General features: G+C 44.0%; 5 protein-coding genes across 5 annotated transcripts; 3 read left to right on the top strand and 2 right to left on the bottom strand.

Annotated features, from left to right (window-relative positions):
- Positions 1-863: 863 nt before the first annotated feature.
- L199_008412 (pre-mRNA-processing ATP-dependent RNA helicase PRP5) lies at positions 864-4747 on the top strand (the record flags this gene model as incomplete). The annotated part of the gene is made up of 8 exons (XM_064894093.1): positions 864-1539; positions 1612-2149; positions 2215-2442; positions 2498-2774; positions 2832-3503; positions 3592-3778; positions 3848-4638; positions 4703-4747. 8 exons carry the CDS (start codon positions 864-866, stop codon positions 4745-4747), a joined length of 3414 nt encoding a protein of 1137 aa, XP_064750165.1.
- Positions 4748-5146: 399 nt separating this feature from the next.
- Positions 5147-6932, top strand: L199_008411 (uncharacterized protein; the record flags this gene model as incomplete). Its single annotated transcript, XM_064894092.1, has 5 exons — positions 5147-5204; positions 5269-5348; positions 5446-5806; positions 5894-6142; positions 6235-6932. The coding sequence occupies 5 exons, from the start codon at positions 5147-5149 to the stop codon at positions 6930-6932; spliced, it is 1446 nt and encodes a 481-aa protein (XP_064750164.1).
- Positions 6933-7429: 497 nt separating this feature from the next.
- On the bottom strand, positions 7430-10066 carry L199_008410 (uncharacterized protein; the record flags this gene model as incomplete). The annotated part of the gene is made up of 10 exons (XM_064894091.1): positions 7430-7676; positions 7807-7929; positions 8034-8108; positions 8171-8402; positions 8537-8661; positions 8751-8854; positions 8936-9104; positions 9183-9274; positions 9391-9580; positions 9681-10066. The coding sequence occupies 10 exons, from the start codon at positions 10064-10066 to the stop codon at positions 7430-7432; spliced, it is 1743 nt and encodes a 580-aa protein (XP_064750163.1).
- Positions 10067-11343: 1277 nt separating this feature from the next.
- L199_008409 (uncharacterized protein) lies at positions 11344-15408 on the top strand (the record flags this gene model as incomplete). Its single annotated transcript, XM_064894090.1, has 16 exons — positions 11344-11528; positions 11590-12577; positions 12705-12964; positions 13060-13165; positions 13234-13299; positions 13366-13544; positions 13613-13683; positions 13753-13818; positions 13895-13956; positions 14017-14123; positions 14210-14348; positions 14498-14708; positions 14780-14835; positions 14899-15018; positions 15112-15217; positions 15281-15408. The coding sequence occupies 16 exons, from the start codon at positions 11344-11346 to the stop codon at positions 15406-15408; spliced, it is 2850 nt and encodes a 949-aa protein (XP_064750162.1).
- A 2773-nt stretch (positions 15409-18181) lies between these two features.
- On the bottom strand, positions 18182-20842 carry L199_008408 (uncharacterized protein; the record flags this gene model as incomplete). Its single annotated transcript, XM_064894089.1, has 18 exons — positions 18182-18261; positions 18315-18372; positions 18441-18455; positions 18516-18543; positions 18595-18645; positions 18704-18733; positions 18783-18802; positions 18861-18932; positions 19009-19068; positions 19128-19210; positions 19272-19470; positions 19585-19638; positions 19694-19938; positions 20005-20053; positions 20106-20216; positions 20319-20430; positions 20564-20655; positions 20759-20842. The coding sequence occupies 18 exons, from the start codon at positions 20840-20842 to the stop codon at positions 18182-18184; spliced, it is 1443 nt and encodes a 480-aa protein (XP_064750161.1).
- Between the last annotated feature and the right edge of the window lie 965 nt (positions 20843-21807).

The following is a 21807-nucleotide window of genomic DNA, read 5'->3' as shown; positions in this document are numbered from 1 at the left end:
CGCGGTCAGCTGCAATCCGATTCACCACTGCGCCCCGCAGTTCAGAATTTCTTGGCATTTCTATTTTCGTGAGTTTTACGCCACTTACAGCACGATTCCTCCTTTATGCACAATCAGATGTATGCACCCGTGTGTCAGCTGAGGATTGTGGTCTGCTGTACACAATGGATCTGCGGAAGGGTGATGTTCAATATGTAAGTGAAACTAGAAGACTGGTTGATGTTGAGGGGGTTCCGACAATTGCGGGATCGGAGGTTACCATTGACCATGAGTCAATAAGGTGTCACGTCTCCCCACTTCATGTAAACCTGCATGAGCATCATGTTATGGCAAGCTAATGACATGATATCATCTTAGAGAGAACTTACTCGTGAAGACCCCCAGCCAGGCATAGAGCAGACCAAAGCGAGAAGAGATAAATCACTGGCGACGGAAACTCGTGGCTATCTAATCACGCCGCGCTCCAGTCCCAGCCCGTTGGGCTATCAGCTCACCAAGCTTGCTTGATTGACAATGCTTGTAACGCTTCAGATCCGTAGTATATGTACATGACAAGTGGACGGCCGAAGAGTGTGCTTCATGTATAACGCTAGGGGGGAATGCGAAGTATCTGGTGTTGAACGTTGTTGTACTGTACCCACCCCACTCTTACATAGGATTCTACGAGTACTTTTTCAGTCCCCCCACTTGAGTCGTCCTCCGACTATTTGATTCCGTCTTACTTCTCTATTTGCCATCCTGCTCGTCTCCTCAATCCTGACATAGACGACCATTGTTCTTCTCATATCCTGCATGTGGATGTTCTTAACATCACAAAACAAAAAAAAAAAAAAAAAAAAAAACACTGTAACACTCTCTACGCCATGCCTAGATCTCCTCGACGTTCCCGCTCACCGGAAGGTAGAAGAAGCAGTCATAGAGGAGGACATAGAAGTCCCTCGCCATCATCGTCATCAAGGTATGAGCGTTCTTATGGTGGTAGCTCATCACGAAGGTCTGACGATAGGAAAGTTTCTTCTTCTTCACGTTATGACCAAGACGACGATCGTTATCATTCCTCAAGAGATAGGGATAGAGATAGATATAGGGATAGAAGTAGAGAAAGGGATAGAGATAGGGATAGATATCGTGGTGAGGATGATTCTGGTCGAAGGAGAAAAGATGAGAGGGATGACAGAAGACATCCTGACAGACGAGAACGAGACCGTTCAAGAGATAGAGATCGGGACAGAGAAAGGGATGAACGTAGACGAGAAGGTACGCGATCTAGAATACGTACGCGGTCACCATCACCTCCTCAAAGATCTTCCGTTCCAGCGCCAGCTCCAGCTTCAGCGGTACGAACGCCTTTGACGGATAATGCCACACCAACTGGATCTCCTGCACCGGAAACTGAGGAAGACAAGAAAAGGAAAGCAAAAGAGAGATTAGAAGCGTGGAAGAAACAGAGAGCCTTGAAAGAAGGTAAAACGGCAACGCCTGAACCGTCATCGAGCGCTGTACCTTCCACTAAACCTTCTAGTCCTGCTCCTCCTAAACGTGAGTCATGCCTTTCTCTCCTCTTCATTTCTACATCCTGACAAATCTGGCTCAACATCCCTTATCTCATAGCTACGAGTGGCCTACCAAACAAACCCACTGCATTCTCCTTATCCCGAATCGGCTTGCCTCTCAAAGCTGGACCTACACCCACGCCGCTGAAGAGATCATTAGCGGCTAGTCTAGATGACGATGATGATAATTCGGGAGATAGGAAATTGCAGAAACTAGGAGATTTACCTGAGATCAATCCCGATGTACAGAGTGGAGATGCAGCTCAAGTCGATTCGATAGGTGACGATTTAGCTGTAGAGAACATTAAAACGGAGCTGAACGGTGATGAGGCCGCGGAGGATGCAATGGATGTAGATGAAAAGCCTACACTGAAGGAGAATGGGAATGAGAAGGAAGACAAAATACAAGTTGATGAGGAAGAGGAGGAAGATCCGTTAGATGCGTTCATGAGAACGAATGTGGAACAAGTCGTTCAGGTGAACCAAGCGGATGCCAAGCGGATGGGATTGAGGCAATCGGGCGATGATAGTGAGAATGAAGAGGAGGATAAAGTCAAGGTAGAAGATAAGTTGGCAGAAGCTGAGGCTTTGTTGCAGTGAGTATCCAGAATCTTCCTACCATTTATAGGCATTTAGTACATAGCTGATACAATATTGACAGACAAGCTGCCGCTAAATCACGTAAAAAGGATTTACCACCGCCCGATCATTCTAAAATCGATTACGAACCTTTCCGAAAAGCCTTTTACAACCCTCCTCCGGAAGTGCTAGAGATGGATGAAGAGGATGCAGAATTGTTACGATTGGAGATGGACGGTATCAAGATCAGAGGTCAGGACGCACCTCGACCAGTAAAGAATTGGGGTGCATATGGTCTACCTACTCAATGGTGAGCTTATTATATCGTTCGGCATTCAGCACGTGAGCTGACGCTTATTGGTTAGTCTCGATGTCATCCGTCATCATGGATGGACCAGTCCAACGTCTATTCAAGCTCAAGCTATACCTGCGATTATGTCTGGACGTGATGTCATTGGTATTGCCAAGACTGGTTCAGGTAAAACAATCGCTTTCCTTCTTCCTATGTTTAGACATGTCCGAGATCAACGTCCCGTGTCAGGGAATGAAGGTCCCATAGCGGTAGTCATGTCGCCTACTAGAGAATTGGCTACTCAGATATATAAAGAATGCCAGTCGTTCCTGAAAGTTCTCAATATAAGGGTAAGTCATTGATAGCTATTCGAGGCAGATACCCAACTAATACTTTGTATATCCCAGGTAACTTGCTGCGTTGGTGGATCTTCGATCTCTGAAGATATTGCAGCTATGAAGAAAGGAACTGAAGTTGTCGTTTGTACTCCTGGACGAATGATCGACCTACTCACTGCGAATAACGGAAGAGTTACAAACCTACGACGAACAACATATATAGTCATGGATGAGGCTGACCGAATGTTCGATATGGGTTTTGAACCTCAAGTAATGAAGATCATCAACAACGTACGACCTGATGCTCAAAAAGTATTATTCTCAGCTACTTTCCCTAAAACAATGGAATCCCTTGCGAGAAAGATCTTGATTAGACCCTTGGAGATTACCGTTGGTGGACGATCAGTGGTGGCTCCTGAGATCGATCAACGAGTGGAAGTCAGAGAACCCGATTCCAAGTTCAATAGGTTATTGGAGATTTTGGGTGAAATGGGTGAAGAGCATAAAGATGATGAAGATGATTTCAGGACGTTGATCTTTGTGGACAGACAGGAGTCTGCAGATGATCTTTTTAGGGATTTACTCCAAAGAGGATATGTGTGTGCTTCGCTTCATGGTGGAAAGGAACAAGTGGATCGGGACGAGGCGATCAAGAACTTCAAAAGTGGTGATGTACCGATCATCGTGGCTACGTCTGTAGCTGCTCGAGGATTGGATGTGAAGGAATTGAAGCTGGTTATAGTGAGTATCATATCATCAGCTGGTATTTCTATTTCAAGTTTCCAAATGGATGGACGCGAAGCTAATTATTTTCCCGTTATTGACGCAGAACTACGACTGTCCCAATCACATGGAAGATTACGTGCACCGAGCTGGAAGAACAGGTCGTGCAGGTAATAAAGGTACCTGTATCACTTTCATAACTCCGGCTCAAGAGAAATTCTCGGTGGATATCGTCAGAGCATTGGAAGCCAGTAATGCTTTCATACCAGAAGACCTCAAGGCAATGTCTGAGAGTGAGTCTGTCTTCCACGTTACATTCACGACTGCTTTGCCCGAATTATTAGCTAACGTGTCTGTTGTAGACTTCCTTGGAAAGATCAAATCCGGCAAAGCCCGGGCTGCAGGAAGTGGATATTCCGGTAAAGGTCTCGAACGAATCGAGAAGAAACGTATTGAAAAAGATCAAGCTGAGAAACATACCTATGGAGATACTTCCGAAGCACTATCATTATCCTCCCGAGAAGGTGCAGTCATACCCTACAAACCCAAAACGACCGAATTCAAGCAACCTGAGAATCCCAATGCCCATAAGGGAGATGCCGATTACACTTTCACCGAGATTAAGGTGGAGATCGTTCATGGACCTGCACCAGATAGGGTCATACAAAACAACCCACCACCTAAACCCACGATGGCTGCTCTTCCCGCGCAGACCATCGCTGCATTGGAGAAAGCCAAGAAAGAAGGACGTACGGTTGATGCTGCCAATCTGGCCAAGGTGGTTGCTCGTCTGACTCAATCTATCGAATTGACCAAGGCGGAGAAACTTGGTCTGGCCCAACCTGCTAACAGTAATGGAGTTCGAACTAAGGATCCGGACGCTACGGATTACCATGCTATTTTCCCTATTAATGATTACCCCCAGAAAGCTCGATGGAAAGCGACAAACAAAGAACAGATGACTTTGTTACAAGAGATAAGTGGAGCGAGTATCACGATGAAGGGATTGTACTATCCACCGGGAAGCGAACCTGGACCAGGGGATGAACCCAAGTTGAGCTTGTTGATCGAAAGTAATGATGAACATAGAGTCAGGGCGGCGGTTGATGAGATTAGAAGGAATTTGGTTGAGGCGTCTGTGGCGGCTTTGAATGTGAGTGCTTATCCTATGTGAAGGTATAAATATGTTGGCTGATGTAGGCTGTTTGCTTTTGTAGACTGCTGATAGAGCGCCGGGTGGAAGTGGACGGTATGCTGTGTAGTTGAGAAGTGAGATTTTGTACAGATGATTTGTCGTTGGATGGAAGTCATGTCGCCCTCGGCGATCTGAAGTATTTACATGTATACATGTGGCCATAATTGGCGAGGATCAGTCATGCATATGCACAATCAAGTGTCTATGAACCCGCTCAATATGGGCTGCATGCATTAACAAAAGTCACATTGTTAGTTTCTACGAGTACGAGTATGTCTTTCGCAAGTGGAGGTTCAGCTCGCAACTTTACCTCGGATCCGAATAAATGAATAATAGATGACGATTGAAGTGAACCTCTATCTTGCTTTCTCTTGCTGTCCAATACCATCATTTCATTATCAAACGTATAAAGGCTGTCTGCCCTCCTGTTTTGCAAGAACACAATCGAGGTCTTCATACTTGTTCGATGCCACCGAACACACCTCCATGGGTCGTCAAAGACCTATCCTCAATCTTGGGTCTAGGTTAGTTATCTGCTCGGCGTCTTCTGGTATGGTGATTTAGCTGACGAGAGACCCTTTCTCAAAGATGACGAGACTATCAAACAGATGATCATACCTGATCTGGAATCTTACACTCATGAAGCTAGACTGAGAGTACATCTTCTGGTGAGTAAGGCTTTCTTTCCTTCTCTCCTGTTCACCGACTTTTCACCAGACTTGCTTTTGCACAGCTGATTGTATAATTCGTTGTATGGATCTGTAGGACTTTCTCGGTCCTTCGTCTCAATCACAATCATTCATCAACCGTTATATATCGTTTCGATTCCCTTCTTTACCTTCCACCCAAAGTCAACCTCAATCTCAATCATTGACACCCAACCCATCGTCCCTCAAACCCCAACCTTCCAAATCGAAATCGAAGGCACAGACACCATTGAACCTCTCACGACCTACTTCCACCCCGGGCTCATCTAGGACTAAACCCCTCGCAAACAATATACCCGAAGCGCTAGAAGCTGCCTTCGGATCTGGTGGGAAGGTATACCAGAAAAGGGACTTAGACGAAAGTGGATTTGGTGGATGGGGTAAATCAACGGGTGGTACTCCCAAATCAGGAGGTGGAGGTGGGTCTGGCACACAGACTCCCTCTGGTTCACAAAATCAGAATCAAAGGGTGAGACAAGCTGGAGCGATCAATATACAAATTCAAGAACCCAAAGCACAACAATCTCAAGCTCGTTTAGATGCACCTTCTTCCAGTGCGAGTGGAAGTGCAGCGGGGAGCAGGACAAATAGTTCGAAAGGGAAGAGCAGGGCTGGGGAAGAGAAAATATGGGATAAACCGAAATCCAAGACTGTCAAGAGATTAGAAGGGATAGTAGATAAACTGAGAATAATAAAAGAGAGTAATGGTGAAGGGAAGATTAAGGATGATAAAGCTATTAATTGTTTCTGTCAAGGTTGGTTGGTTTCGACGTACTACTCACTCAGTAGCACTACCGATAGATGTATATGATAAACTAACGTTTTGGACATTGTTATCTGATACCAGCTCGAGTTCATCCTTTATCACCCTACACACCAATTTGTCAATCATGTGGTCTAACCCTATGTAATGTCCAACAACCCTATCTCCCCTGTCCATCATGTTCTTCCCCTCTCTCTACCCCCGCTCAAACATCCCGGTTGATCCTCCGCCTGGAAACTGAGATTGAACATCAACTATCTAAAGAAGAGATTGAAAGGCAACAAATGGAAAAAGAGAGATTGGAGAGATTGGCAGTCCAAGCTGGAGGAGGTTCATTCCCAAGTTTACCTGGTCAAACACCCCCACAAAGTATCGTAACGACCAATAATCAGGGGAGGAAGGTGATTAGTATAGGAAGTAAAGTTAAAGGAAAAAGTAAAATCACGACTACTACTTATATAACCAAACCTCCCACACCTAGTACACCCAAAGAAGCGGGAGAGGGAGATAAGATACTGGATGATATCGTCCCGAGATTAAAGTATAATCCAATCGATAAGAATAGGTTAGAAAAGGAATCGAATAAGTTATTGAACTACAGGAAAGAACATGATAGACCGTATGGAGATCCGAAATTACTTGGACAGGAGAAAGATGGAGTGGTATTGGTTTATAGAGAATTGGCGGTGCCTGTTATTAGGAATGAGGAGACGGCGGGAAGGAGGAAGAAAGGGAAGGCGAAGAGGCTGGGTGAAGGTGGGAGGGAAGTTCCGGGAGCATAAGTACAGAACAGACCTCATATTACGACTATATGATCTCGTGAATGGGGATGAAGGGAGACGACATGCGTAGAATAAGATGAGATGAGATTCAGGACGAGGGATGGCGAGTGGATAATTGCGTTATATATATAGATCATACATTTGTGATGAACTTACCATTATGCTCCTGTAGATACCTGCTGCTCCTAGGCACGATCATTCACAACATCATGATATGGACTGAGTATCAGTAAAGAAACGTATGTGTCGTATTTACTTGATTGTGATTGCATGGGTGTAGCAACGCGTTTGCTGTCTCTCTATAGAAGATGTGTCTATTTTTACAGTGTATAATATAGTATGGGATCTAATCTATTTGCGAAATCTATATAACAACGATCGTCCAACTCGTAGGTATACTATATGAAAATATCCCTCAATCAAGATATATTATAATTGCTTGAGTTTGCACCAAGATCAAATCATCTACTCTCCGATTCCTCTATTCACTCTACCACCTAAATCTCCTTTTTCACCTCCGCTGTATAATCTACAAGCTTTGGAGGCACACTAGGTATCCTACCCACTTCCAACATCTTCTTACACCTATCAATCTCATAACATCTCTCCCTAGTACCCTTCTTCAATTTAGGTATCTTATCCTCATTGTTCTTGACCACTTCATCAAACATCGCTTTGAGATCTCGGGAGAGGTATTTACCTAATTGTGAAAGGGCGTAGGGGAGCTTCATATCGTCTGGTATGCTGTCATAACCGATCAGGTCAGCATGACTCTCTAGGGTTCCCTTTCTTCGATGAGAGGAATTTCAATCTTCGTTTGGTCGAATGGAGGATGGTACATAATTTGATTGATTGCTGTGAAAAGATCACTCACTACCTCTCTATTGACGTCGACATAGCTCTCCTCACGGCATCTTCAAGATCCGTATAATTATGAGCGAAATACTTGTACACGTATGGTTCGCCTATAGCAATAGCTGGACCATGTTGTGACCAGCTAAAAAAAAAGTTTCAAAGACATCAGCGATCGTGAACAGGATACCCTTTATGCGAGCAGCCGTATAGTATTTGGTTTCGGTTCCGATGAGAGACGAAACTAACCTAGAATAGAGCCACCATCCGTCCATCCTGTAATCCTGCTGGAAATACGGTATGACGACAGGTGTAGCTTGACATCTGTGTTAAAACCAACAAACATAAGATGTATAACCTTCTCGATCTCATTGGACACTACTCACAAAGAAGTGTATATGCTCGGACTAATAGGTGGGGCACCCATTCCCACCAGAGCTTTTACACTCGCTACCAAAGTTTCGTAATCTTCCCTGGTCTGTTTACCCATCGTGACCAATCCATCAGGTAAGGGGTTTCCCTCTTCTTCCTCTACCGTTGAGAGAAGTTCGAAATCAGGTACTTGAGATAGGCTGGTCCAGAATTCGGGAGGAGAAACATAGTGGTAGTGGAAGTATGCTATATTGCCACAACGAGATGGTCAGTATGGAAAACTCATTCTCAGCTGATGTCGTCACAAGAGACAACAGCTTCAATCAGATAAGACCGGATAGTCGGTTGTATGCGTGACGAGAGATGGTATGGCCACTTACAAGACCTCTTTGCTAGAATCAAGGCAGCGTTCCTCCGTTCTTCATGAGGCTTAACGGGCATCTTCAAACAATATTCTTCGAGGGAGTATGGTAGATGAAAATGACCACCTGGTAGAGGCCAGGGCCTATTCAAATCAAATAATTGATGAACCGTTATCAGCTAGCTTCTTTATGATTTCTGATATTAGCTGCTCTGTCAAAACATGAAGCCCACGTAGCTATCCATTCTTGTCCTAGGGGATGATAGCTCCAGTCGCCATCTTCCGTCAATCCCCACCAGTATCGATTATTTGAAGTTTCACGAGGTCTAGATCCCCACTATAGTATTCCATCATCGATCATATCAGGCACCTAACCTATTTACATCATAGGAGAAATTTGATGAATGATGATACTCACATAATCGACGATTGCTAATGCCCATATGGGTATAACACCCCTCTCTTCATCGGGTACACCTATCGATAGATCCTCTGCATTTTCCGGAGGGGTGTAATGATCTTTCGCTATACATCGGGGATCGGTAACGCAAGATACGGTATCCTGATCACTGTTCCAGATAAGATGGCTAAGACACACCGAATGAAGGGGAAATTGTATCAGAGTTGGAAGTGTGGATCTAAACAGGGATTAATCTGAAACTCACTACACATCTGGCATCATCTCTGCTACTTCTATCCAGTTGAGGTAAGGTCCCACGGCGATGAAAGAGTACCCGAGCATTCGAAGTTGTTTTGTCTGCCACATTTTCAGTTCGTAGATTAGCATTTGCTAGAATGTTGGATATGTTTGTAAATGACTTTTGCCAAATTGGTGGTACAAGTGAGAGAAAGCAAGAGCTTTTAATCACTCACCACTGAACTTTGCCAAATCACTTCACCAGTCGTTGCCCCCGTTATCACTTCAGCGGTGTACCACCATCCAGACAATATCAATGGTTTCTCATGGCACGGTTTCCAATTTGGATCTATGACTGGTAAGAAGCATTCCGAGATATTTCGGAGAGTATCGATATTATGCTGTTTGGTGAAATACCAGTGGGGACTGATACAATTTTTAGACGATTTGATCAGCTCATCGAAAACAAGTATTGTGGAAGTGAATTGAGGAGTGTACATGTGGTAGGTTGGTGACACCAACTCACTGTTCAGATTTCTCTTCCCTCTCCAAAACTCTCATAGTCTGTCTGTACTGTCTAGCTTTGAAGCATCCAGGTGGATCTTGATCCTCCGAATCTAGGGGATTGAATCCCTTACATTCCTTCGGTTCAACTTTTTGCAAGTCAACCAACCAACCTTTTACCTGATTTGGCAAACCGTCTACTATACCTTGTGCTTTATCGCTCGACCATTCTTTGAACCTGTCCAAATTGTCCAATGAACCCTGTTGAACTTTCGGATGGAGTCCCAATATGAGGAATGATAGTGCGAATAGACTGAGGACCAGGAAACATAGATTACGACGTTGAGAGAAACTTCGAGAGATTGGTTGAGGCAGAGGGAGAGGGTTGGAGTACCGTCGAGGGGGCATCATACGTAGGTCGTTGGGATGAGACAGTGAAACGAGATGGGATAATGATGTTGATATTGATGAAGAGAAGTAGTGTGCCGAGTGATGGCTACTTCTATATATTTAGCTTGATTCGTTGAACTGAAGAGCCAAAATGGAATCTTCCCCTTGTTTGATGAATTGTACTTGTGGTAGATGATCAATGTTGTCGAATTGAGGGTAGACTTGAGAGTAAGAGATCAGTTAGTTGCCATTGTAGCTATATATATTTAGTCTAGCTCGAAAGAATACCCAAAGGGAGTCCCGCTTTCCTTTTATTCCATTGTGCGTGTAGCTTCCCTTTTGGTAAGACAGCTGGGCAGAAGGGAAATGGACAAAAAGGCAGATCAAAGGGATCTGAGAGTGAGTGGTAATCACAGTAAATAGCTTGGATAACATTGGTTGTTCGCTTCTCATCCGTATTAACATCGCACACACCACCCACCCCTCCTCGTCCCTTCCCGCATCAATATCGTCTGTCCTTGTCGTTGTTGATCGTGTATTTACCACTTTAAACCTTACCCTCGGTACCCTTTTGATTCCATGACACTGGCTTACCCGTAACACACCAAATGGTCGGTGCGTTCATTTGATGGATTGTTTGTGTGTGTCACAGGTTGATTGATCGTCAGTGATCCCTGTTCTTCGGGCTTAACATCCTGCCCTTGCCGAATGTCAAGACAAATTGGAGAGGATCAGCTCGGTCCTGAGGGGTCCAGAAGTACAGAATAGACCGCATTCTCTCTTGCCCCCAGACCAAGCTTTCTCGCTTTCGTCGATATCGTTTCAAGAACAACAGGCAGATTCATTCGATACCTGCACTAACAGACACGCTCGGACATTTTGGCACAATTGGGTCTGTCACGCGAGTTTACCTTCCCACGGTGGCTACGTTCATCGCGATGGAGGCCGCTTTGGGATCGTCACCGGGCGGCGCTCATCATAAAACCTGAGCTCGGCCATAGGGCATAACATCAGTAGAGTTAAAATACATGATGACCATGTTAACGTAAACATACCACCACTTGGTAGCCCAGTAAAAACGTCACTGATCATGTCCACTTGATTTGACTGTCCACCATCTCCAAACATCAGCAGTACCGTGGAACCATACAGCAGCAGATCATCCGGAGCTTACAAACAGCATCAACATTAGCGATCTTACGATCTCACCCCATTCCCATCTGCCATTGAACATATCAACATCGCCTTTAACCTTCTACTGTGACACACCCCCAAGAACAAAGAACAACACCAACATGTCAGGCTTCCTACGTAAAGCTTCTTTATCCAGGAAGAAAGGTCTTAATGGAGATGATTCCACTTCCACTTCTCCTCGCGGCCCATCATCGAGGACTGATCGACCACCCAAGTCGAGGAGTGTCAGTGAAGCCAGCGAGATGAAGGCGAATGTGAATGGTGATAAGTTGAAGAAGAAGCATAGGTATGTCTGTCCATTTTCCGTCATATGAACTGCGTTGACTTCACTGATGATCGGTGTATAGTACGAGAAAGAGACTCTCATCATTGTTCTCCTCATCAACCTCATTATCATCAATGGTCTCCGACAGGGGTGATCGAGATTCTTCACCCAGTACATCCATAAGACGATCATCCAATCTGAACGTATCGGCTCCAACATCGGGCACATCGACACCTACCAGTTCAGTATCCAATCAACTGAACGGCAAAGATCTTCAAAATGGAATAAGTAATCTTAGACTGGGTACGACCACCAATCAAATACCAATCTCACCGTCCGATTCGATCAGATCATCACCTACCGATAGTAATAGCAATTCCACATCTGCTGGGCCACCTATCCAACCTGTGCATGCATCGACCTCGACCTCGACCTCCACTCCACTTCAAACACAAAGCAAGCCATTTAGGAAACGTACGCCGAGCATGTACTCGCAATGGGACTTGGAACAAGTTGGCCTAGACTCGGATTCGGAAGATGAAGATGATGATGAGGCGTTCTTGACTCCTTCGGAAGGGTTGAGTGAAGTTGAAGAAGGTGATGAGGACGAGGAGGATCACAATGCTGAAGCTAAGAAGAAACATGAGGAAGATATTCTTCTTACAGCTTCTTCCAAGAATGATAGTACTCTTCCACCTCCTACTTCCAACTCGGCAACACAAGGTCAAGGTCAATCAATAGCAGATTCATCACAAGTTGCTAAAGGAACTGTAGTATCTCAGGAGAAAGATGTATACGGTACGGGTCCATCGACTATCAAACGATCTAAACCTTCCATCCAAGAAACAAAGGTACAAAGTCGTCAAGGTGGATTACACGCTACGAAAGCAGGTGCATTGGCGGTTGATCAAGATGGAGTTTTGGTCAAGGATCTGGAAATTTGTAGACAGGCTTTAAGTCTCTTCTTGACTTCTCATATGAAAGAGGCTGAAGTGTATTTGGAAGAGAGGGAACAGGAAGGTCAACATCTGTATATTCAGTCTGCCCAAGGGATTATCGAGGCTTTGAAGGTGAGTACTGATTCTGATGAACCTCAATACACTCACTCTTCTTAACGATGTTCTTCTGGTACACTCATTCAATCCATTTTTCACGGAATCCGACAATTTGCTGATGGTACTGCTCTGCTTTAAATAGGGAATGATGACATTCGACGCGAATGATCTTGCCTCCGCTCTCGAGATATGCAAAGCGACCTCCGTCACTGCCTCTGCCCTTCGACGTCCTACCGACTCGTTAGTCTCGAGGTTCGTCAAGGCCGGTGCGGGCGTAGCTAGAGTCAAATCGATGTCAGCATTGGAGAGACATGCAGAATTGGTGTACGCCGAAACAAGTTTGATGAAAGCTTTGTTAGCTATCGTTAGTGGAGGTGATTGGTTGGGATTGATTAGAGAAGCGTACGTGAACCTCACTTCTATAGCCTTAATAGCTATACAACTGTAGATGTCGTCATCGATAGCTGACATATTTTTTCGGATTATGTGATCTTCAGACTGAATATGCGAGCTGCCCATGGTATATATCACGTGTTACAGCAATACCTCGAAGACGCAGATAAGAATGGTTATGATGATAATATAGATACGGATTTCCGATCTGTACGCATAACTCTTAGGACTGGAAGTAAGAAGGAGAATGAAGCTGAATATTTATATGACTGCTATAGGGTGTTGTCCTAGGTGCAGGAACCAGCTCCCTGATGCTTTCTCTGCTGCCTAGTAAAGTGATGAAGGTGAGTTTCCACTGACGATTCAATCCCTCAATGGACAATTGATCTGATTCCCGGATCCTTGTATAGATCGCCTCGTTACTGGGCTATGGAGGAGACAAAGAGACCGCCTTAACGACCTTGTACTCCGCTGGAGGGTGGCATAGAGGAGTCGAAAAACCAGATTACGACGAGTCGAACGAAGGTCTCAGAAGACCCGTTTGTGATTTGATACTCTTGACGTTCCATTTGGTCATTTCTACTTTGATGTGAGTAAAAGCTTTTTGGACGACCAACGGCAAGGAATTTGCAAAGTTGATTTTGTATTATTTTGAAGGCCTGTAACGGGGATTGACGTTCCGATGGCTAAAAATATCTTGGCCTATAATCTGAGGAGATACCCTGATGGTAAGTCTGTTCTTTCCTGATAATGACAAAAGGAATGAATCGCCAAGCTGATGGAGGGTCCACGAATAGGTGTATTCTTCCTTTACTTCCAGGCTAGGTCATTTACCGCTCAATGTGAACCTGAAGCAGCCAATCGTACGTTCAGCTCATATACTAAACTAAAGTCCTCAATCGGGAGCAGTGTGAGCTGACTGCGTACTCCATTGTTTAGGCTCTTTACAGAAAGCTTTGGATTCGAATTTAGAGTATATCCAATTACAGCATATGTGTTTGGTAAGTGGAAGGATCCGCATAAGAACAAGCAATGCTGATCGTATCTGTTTCTGTGAGTAGTGGGACTACGCGTGCAATTTCATGATGTTATCGAATTGGAAAGGAGCTCTGGACTGTTTCAGTATACTGAAAGAGGAATCTAACTGGAGTAGAGCGGTATATACTTAGTGAGTTGGATCAGGTTCTCACTCTCTCATTATGAACACGACAAACATAGGTAGAAATTCTCCGACTGATATCGTAAATTTTACAGTGCCGCTGCTGCTTCCCTTGTTCAAATTGCCCAAGAAGAAGATGGAGATTCGACAGCGAAATTGAAGGAAGCTGAGAAGTTCATGACGCAAATACCTAAGTTGACAAAGAAGATTGCTGGTAAATCGTTGCCTATCGAGGTGAGTTTCCATCTATTTGGGTAAATTATCCCTCCTTTGCATGCATATCATCACCTACTCCAGGTGTCTATTCTAGGAGGAGGGGAGACTTACCAGCTTGTATCAGACTAATAACGGCATGCTGACTTCTTCATATTCTGAATTGCCAGAAACTCGTTTCTCGTAAAGCACGTAAATTCCATTCACAGAACAACAAATTGTTCCTGCCTGCGATGGAACTAGCATATGTCTTTGGATCGTTATCGAATACACCAAGAAGGAGTTTATTGGACTCTTGGTTACCTCGCATCAACAAAGCCCTGAAGGCTTTGGATGGGGTGGAGCCGGAGAACTATGGGAATGGACATGAGTACTGGGATGGTGAGTTGTCACTCCTCTTCCATTTGCCTCAGTACATCAATGCTAGTGCTGAAATACTGTTGGCTGTGTAGACTATTGTCTTGGTCACTTCCTTAGGGGAATGTGTCAATTCATCTCGCGATATCAGGTAAGCTTTGCCCCAACTTCAACTCAGAATTCTATTGGTTTTGATACGTCTATCGATACATAGCCACCAGACGCAGCACCTGAAGCTACTACGAAATCACCTTCCGATCCATCAGATGACGAGTTGGATAAAGGTGCTGAAAGGGATCTCCAAGCTGTGATAAGGCATGGACCGGATGTTCAGGTGGGTCTTATCTTCCCAGCAACGCAAAGATAACCTTGAAATCGGGGTTGGAGACGGGAAGGGAAAGCTAATATATATCGTATCGTGATACAGCTCGACCATTATATACTGTTCCACTGTCATTACGAACTTGGTAGATTGTACGCTAGGAGAGGTGATGATGAACAGGCAAAATACCATTTCGAAGTGGTCATGGCTGGTGAGTGGTCAACGTATATATCATGGGAAATTGCATGCTCATTGAAGGGGTCCACGTGTAAAGGTAAATTACCAGATCATAATCCATATATGGCCAAGGCGAATGGAAAGTATTCCTTGGAAGGTGCGCTGTTGTTGAAGACTCATGCTGCCTTGAGTGGTGTCAAGGATAAAGAGAAAGTGGGGAAATAAGGACTGTGCAACTTCAAATATCAACAGGAATCGGATAGAATATCGTCGGACTGAAAAAAAAGATGAACAAGATTTCCATTTTTTCGGTATCGGACAAACAGTCGTTGAGGTATTTAGAATATGAAAGAAGGATCTTATTTAGTATTCGATGAAGATCGTACTTACAGTATACCAGCAAGTCAAGAGGTCTGGGAAATGGGAAGGAAATTTGATACAAAAGACTGTATAATGATAATTACAACAGCATAGGACTATGATCTATCTGGTCAACTATTTGATAGGAGTGTTCTCATTCGGTTATAGAATGATTATGGTATATCGTACTGTAGTGTATACGACTCAACTGAACAAGATCGAATTGGTTGAATGCACTTTCAAGCTCGAGATGATCCTTGCATCTGTGGCAACGTAGCGTTGCGATAGAAACAGAAAATTGACCTATCCCTATCATACGCTGTACAGGTGGCTTCACAACCAGATGGTGTATTTGATTCGGTAGCAAGAGGATCATCCGACTTGATCGGCCCTTCGTCGCTTTGTTCCGAGCATCAAGGAGGTCAGGGCATCTCGAACGACCAAGTCACTGCAGATTTAGAGTACTCGTACATTGAGTCATAAAGCACAGACAGAAGGAATGAGAAAGAAGACGATCACAAAAGAACAGCTCAAAACGTCGACATGGTAAAAATACTGTTGAAACATTCAAGGAGTACTGGAAAAAAGGAAGTACTCGAGTCAAAAAGTGATAGTCACAGTATCTAAATTACAAGAAAATATTCTCCAGATATATAAATCACCTGATTCTTCCCATTCATCATCATCCTTAATTTTATCGTAATCGTATCTTATCATATCTTTCCGTCATCCAATAACTTTTCATTTTTACTTGATCAGTAAGTCTAATCTGAATAACTTAACATCCATATTTACCATGCCAAACTATCATTCCTTCTTTACTCCCCTCGCCACTCACCTGTTCCAACATCCATACGATACATAACTACCGTGCAGTACTCTACTCACTGATAGCATTCACAACAGGTTGACACCAACTTCTACTGATTCTGACAGTTTCACTACCTGACAACAATGTACGACTCCTCAAAGAAAGACGATTGCGTCGTAATTATCGGACCCGGTGGATCCAAAACAATCATCGGTGATTGTCCACACAGGACTATACCAAGAAACGAGAAGAAGGGCGAATGTGTGGTGATTATTGGTCCGGATGGGAAGAAGACAATTCTTGGGGATTGTCCAGAGGATGAGTATCATTAAGTGAATTCAATTCAGTCACACAAATGAACCTTGGGATCATCATCAGATGGTAAACTATACTTGGTCGAACTGAGGTTGTATGAGAGTTGAGTTGTCGTCGCTGAAAATGGAAGGTATACAGTAGGTGGCCAAAGGACAAATATGGTAAAATGGGAAATATCGTCATTTATACAGTATGTGCATGAAATGATAATTCGAGGTAGGCATCATCACAACACTTGATATTGGATCTGCTGCAAACATCGTCAAATATCATGATCATCGTCATTTCTTTCACAAACTTTTTTTATGTTACGCTTTGTTTTTGAGTCTTCGTAACCGAACAGCCACTTTAAAAGTCAAGAGTAGCTTCTCTGAGGGTATATATCACGGTACATTACACTACAGTACAGTGCACACCCTCTCTCTTCTGTGACAGCAGTGCTCTGTGACGCATCGCACTCGCCAGGGATGGCATATGTGAGATCAAAAGAAGATAGCTGTTCTTCCCTTGGTCATTTGTCATCTTACAAAGGATATCACATTGAACACGAAGCTACATAACCTCAATTTGACGAGGACAGTATGGTCTTCTGGCATTTTCTACACAAGGCTGAGCTTTACTCATCAATTTCTTAACAATACTTTGGCCTCTAATACACATCCACCTATCCATCACTTCGCCACAAATCTATTCTACATACACAGCACTCTTACTGGACTCATCACTTGATGTGCAAGAACCAATCAACCAATCACCGTGAGCTTTCCTGATCGTATGTGCATTTATTTCTATGATGTTGACTCTGATGGCAACACTGTAGCTCCCACGATCACAATGCAATACTTGCCCCATAGACCAGGTCATGAATTACCTCCTCCCAACCCACCTCCGTATGTCGATCCGGAAGAACCTGGTGTGCATTAGTTGAGGGAGATCTTGAACATGTATGGGAATGGCAAATATATTACATGCATGAAGAATCGTACTGGTGTATATACTCGTTTAATTACATTGTCGGACGCAAAGCAGAACAGCGAAAAATAGATGATCGATGATGTTGATGATATTGTCATTGCCAGATGGTCATGTTGCGTGTTGGGTTCGTTGAAATATCGTACGAAAATGTAATGAGATGAGATGGATGAGATGTGCTGTGTACAAACAGATTGAAATGAAAGATCAACGTTGAGATGAATGCGATTCTGTTTTGTTTCTTCTGGTGGGTATAAATGATGAATGAGTAAGTAATGGGAAATGGTGAACATATGAAAGCTGGGAATTGAATTGAAAAGAAAAAAGCGTGTATATCTAGACCACAGAGAGGGTAAATGGTATAATGAGAAAGAAGAAAACAAATGGTAATTGAAATTCTCTTGATGAAAGCAGTCAATGAAATTGTGATTTGGGGGGAAGCAAAAAAAGGAGACGGGGCGATAGGGAATATAGGTAACACATAAAAAAACCAAGGATCAAGGTATTTGAAGTAGTGGAGCGTTACTTCGTGAGTGCTCCCTAGATCCCATAGGTGGAACCGTGAGGCGAAGAGTAGTCGTAGTATTGATCATCATACCCATAAGAGTAGTTGGACCCGGCTAGGTGATGTGAGGTCAGCTAGTATGTTCATGTGGTAAGGAGAGAAACTTACTCGAAAAGCCAGCGAGCTGAGCGGCAGCAGACCTTGATCTAACAGCCAGATTGTCGGACTACCCAGATAGGAGAAGTAAGTGATCAGGACGACAGAGAGTATTATGGGTCCCCAGCATTGACTCACGTCGGGGAAAGGTTCCTGTGAGTGAGGAGTGATTAGTACAGTCTAACTGTCACACATCATCGGTGGAGGACTTACAGGTTTGCCCTTCATTCGACCACTTGAGCTGTAGCTTTCATCAATTCATAGCCTGAAAGGAGAAAAGCCAATAGCTCACTAGAAGATTTGGGGTCTCCAAGCTTCTATGACGCCCATAACAGCGGAATTCCTATTGCGCGAGTGCTTTGATCAGCCAAGTTGAAACCTTTGTAAAAGTAGCGACTCACTTGAACTTGTTGATCAAAGCCGCTTTTCCTCTGCAACTGCCGTTAGTGAATGTCATACCCCTAAGAACCTGACACTGACTGAATATCCGCATATGAGACCTAGATTAGGTAGAAAATCAGCTTTCCCTTCTTGTAAGTGTACAAGTGAATCACTTACTTGGAGGACTTTCTCACTGGAGAACATGTTCCATTTCTTGCCTACTTTGGCTTCGATGAATCGGTAAAGCGCCTGCACCGAGCAGAAATTGACAAAAGCGTATCCGACCTAACAAAGTTAGCATGGATCCACCTGCTAGTCAACTTACGTTGCAGCAATTCTTGAAATCAAATCGGAGATACACAAAGTCGTAGTCTCCAGGTACCACCTGAAGTTAAGATGAAGTATATCAGCCTCTTTGTCGTCGGTATATCAAGGTGAGCTAACCTCTTCAAGGATATTGACAAGCTCCTGTCTTGACAATTTATTGGGTACATCTTTGACCATGACCGTTGTTCGTGGGTCAAGCCCTTTCAAGTGGAACAGAAGTCAGCTATCCAGTATTCATTTCCTAACACCAAGATAACATACCTGATAAAATCCTTTCGGGGAACACTCTGTTATGAGCAGGAATAGCCTTTCTGTCATTGGCATTCCAATGACCACCGATACCTTGACCTTGTCTAGCTCGAGCTTCGATATCAGCGTTGTTGATCAGACCTTCGACAGTACCAGGCTCGTGCAGTCTTCTGCTGAGGGCAAGTAGGTGAGCAGGGGTATCGTACCCTGACTGAGAGTCCACAGCGGAAGTCCTGGTCCAGCTTTGAGGAGTGGAGTATGCACTAGTATAAGATTGTGACTTCAGTAGAGTTTCTCCCGGGGATGGAAGTCTGGGAATGCTCACTTGAACCAAACTTTTGATCTCATCTTCCGTTGTATCTCGAGGGATTTGTTGGATCTAGATAACACTCAGTCGGATTACAAGCAAGATCAAAAGACCTGAAGATACTTACCAGAAGATATCTCCCAATGTCGTCTGAATTCGCTTCGATTGGTCCAGAAACGAATTGCTCTTCTGTGTTCTTCTCTTTGGAGATATATTCCCCCTCTTTTCTGATGGGTGTGGCAGGGGTAGAAGGAGTAACCGGGAGTTTCGAGGATTGACCGGTGGACGGAGCGAATGGGGTATAGCTCAGGGAAGGAGTGGAAGTCGTTGTTCCGGCTCGGATAGATCGACGAGGGGTATCAAAGTGGGGGACTATAATGTATGTCAATATAGGTAAGCATATCAAATCGAAGAACGATTAATGGACCAAAAACTCACCTTCCTTCTTCTTCTTCGGGGTGGAGGGACTTTCCTTCTCAATTACATTCTGCAGAATAGGATGGTCAGCTTCAAGATGATCGACTCAGACAAATACTCACTTCAACATATCTAGTGGAAGATTCTTGATCGGTGAGCGAAAGATTACGCATTTTGGACATGAAGTTTTCGGCGTTTGATTTGGGTTCGAAGGTGGAAGAATGAGGGTTGAGCTGAATGAAGTATAATCATCAGTAGATATTGAGAATCAACGAAGTGGGAAGAGATGTTCCTGGTATGGATCCATGCTCGTTGATAGTTCAGATAGCGCTTACCAAGCTCTTTCCATCTTCTTCTTCCTTTTCCTTATCACCTTGACCCGCTTGGACCGTCTTGCGCATGGGCTTCTTACCAGCTTCGGGAGTTGGGGAAGTTGGTGTAGGCATTCTGTTGGATTGTAAGATAGCATCAGTGTCGGTGTCTTATTCGAGATTGACAAAACTCCAGGATGACACAGTGAGATCGAGGAAGGAGTTAATCATGCGATAGAGAGGGTGCGAGTTGAAAAGGGGTGACTAACCTCACGAAGATCGGAGAATGCTTCTTGTTCTTGCTTGGTGAGGGTGTTTGAGACCTCGCTGTATGAGCCTTCCTCGGTGTGGAAGGTAGTTCCTAAAGCTCTCGTCAGCTTGAAGTGATTGGAGGAAGACATATATTATATGAGAGTGAAGGTAATGAAAGGAAAGAAGAAGAAGATTGCAGTTGGTTGACTCACCTTGTTGAGATTGGATGTAGATGGACTAGATCCAGGTTGATGCTGAGTCGGACTTGCCGAGGGAGTGAATGGGATCGTCGTCATCGTGAGGATGAGAGTAAGGTAGAACTTTTTCTTTCAGATCAGGAAAGAAAAGGAAAGATGAAGAGAGGAAGATTAGTTGTTGATTGTGTCAGTTTTCGAGGAAGAGGAAAGATGTATAGGTCAGAGATATTTATCCAACAGAGAAGTCTGAGGATGGTAGATTCAACGACTACGACTAGATATTGTCCTTGTTGATGTAACAGATGTATGACTACAACGATGTAAGAGAGTAAAAGTGAGGAAGATAGATGTAAATGTAAAAGAGAGAAAGAGATATGATAGAAGGAAGATGAGGTATAAATAGTAATTTCGTTTGAGACGGTCGATGACAGTCTGTTAATTGACCCTGACCGGAATCTTCTCATTCTGTCGTGAATTGTAAGAGCTGTGAGTTGTGGAGTTGTGTGTGTTTGATGATGGGATATCAGGTTTACTGGAATTCTCGATTTCATATTGGGAAAATCAATAACACACGCGTGAAAATCGACGCACGGACCTATTTCTGTTGGATATCCATCGAATTCTGTAAAATTTGGGGCAGACGATTGGGTATGGTGTCAAGGAAGAATGAGCAAACATATGCTAGGAGTGAATCGTGAGTGTACCCATGATCGAAAGAGGTCAAACAGCTCTCCTGGGCAGGTGCCACGATCAAGAAACCACCGTATGAACAGATGAGAGTGTTGGAAGGATAGAGAATGGACGGTGATTCCTCGTTGTTGATATGAGTGATGTTGATGTGGACAGACACATGAATCAAAGTCAGTCGCCAGGTCTTACGACTGCTTGTTTGGTGGATTGGTCAATTGAGTAAGACACGTGCTCTGATGATTTTGGTAGAAGACATGTGCTGGGCCCTTTCTGAGGCAGTGAAATGAAGGCTGGTGGTGAGCTGATTTCTCTACCTTGGTTATTTGTTCCAGCTGAGGTATATCTGATTCCATGCTTTTTCTCACAGGATTCAG

The sequence above is a fragment of the Kwoniella botswanensis genome, chromosome 3 (assembly GCF_036426115.1).
Source record: "Kwoniella botswanensis chromosome 3, complete sequence".
Taxonomy (NCBI): Eukaryota; Fungi; Basidiomycota; class Tremellomycetes; order Tremellales; family Cryptococcaceae; genus Kwoniella; species Kwoniella botswanensis.
Note: the sequence above shows the minus strand (reverse complement) of the source record. Positions and strands in the feature narration are given on the sequence as shown.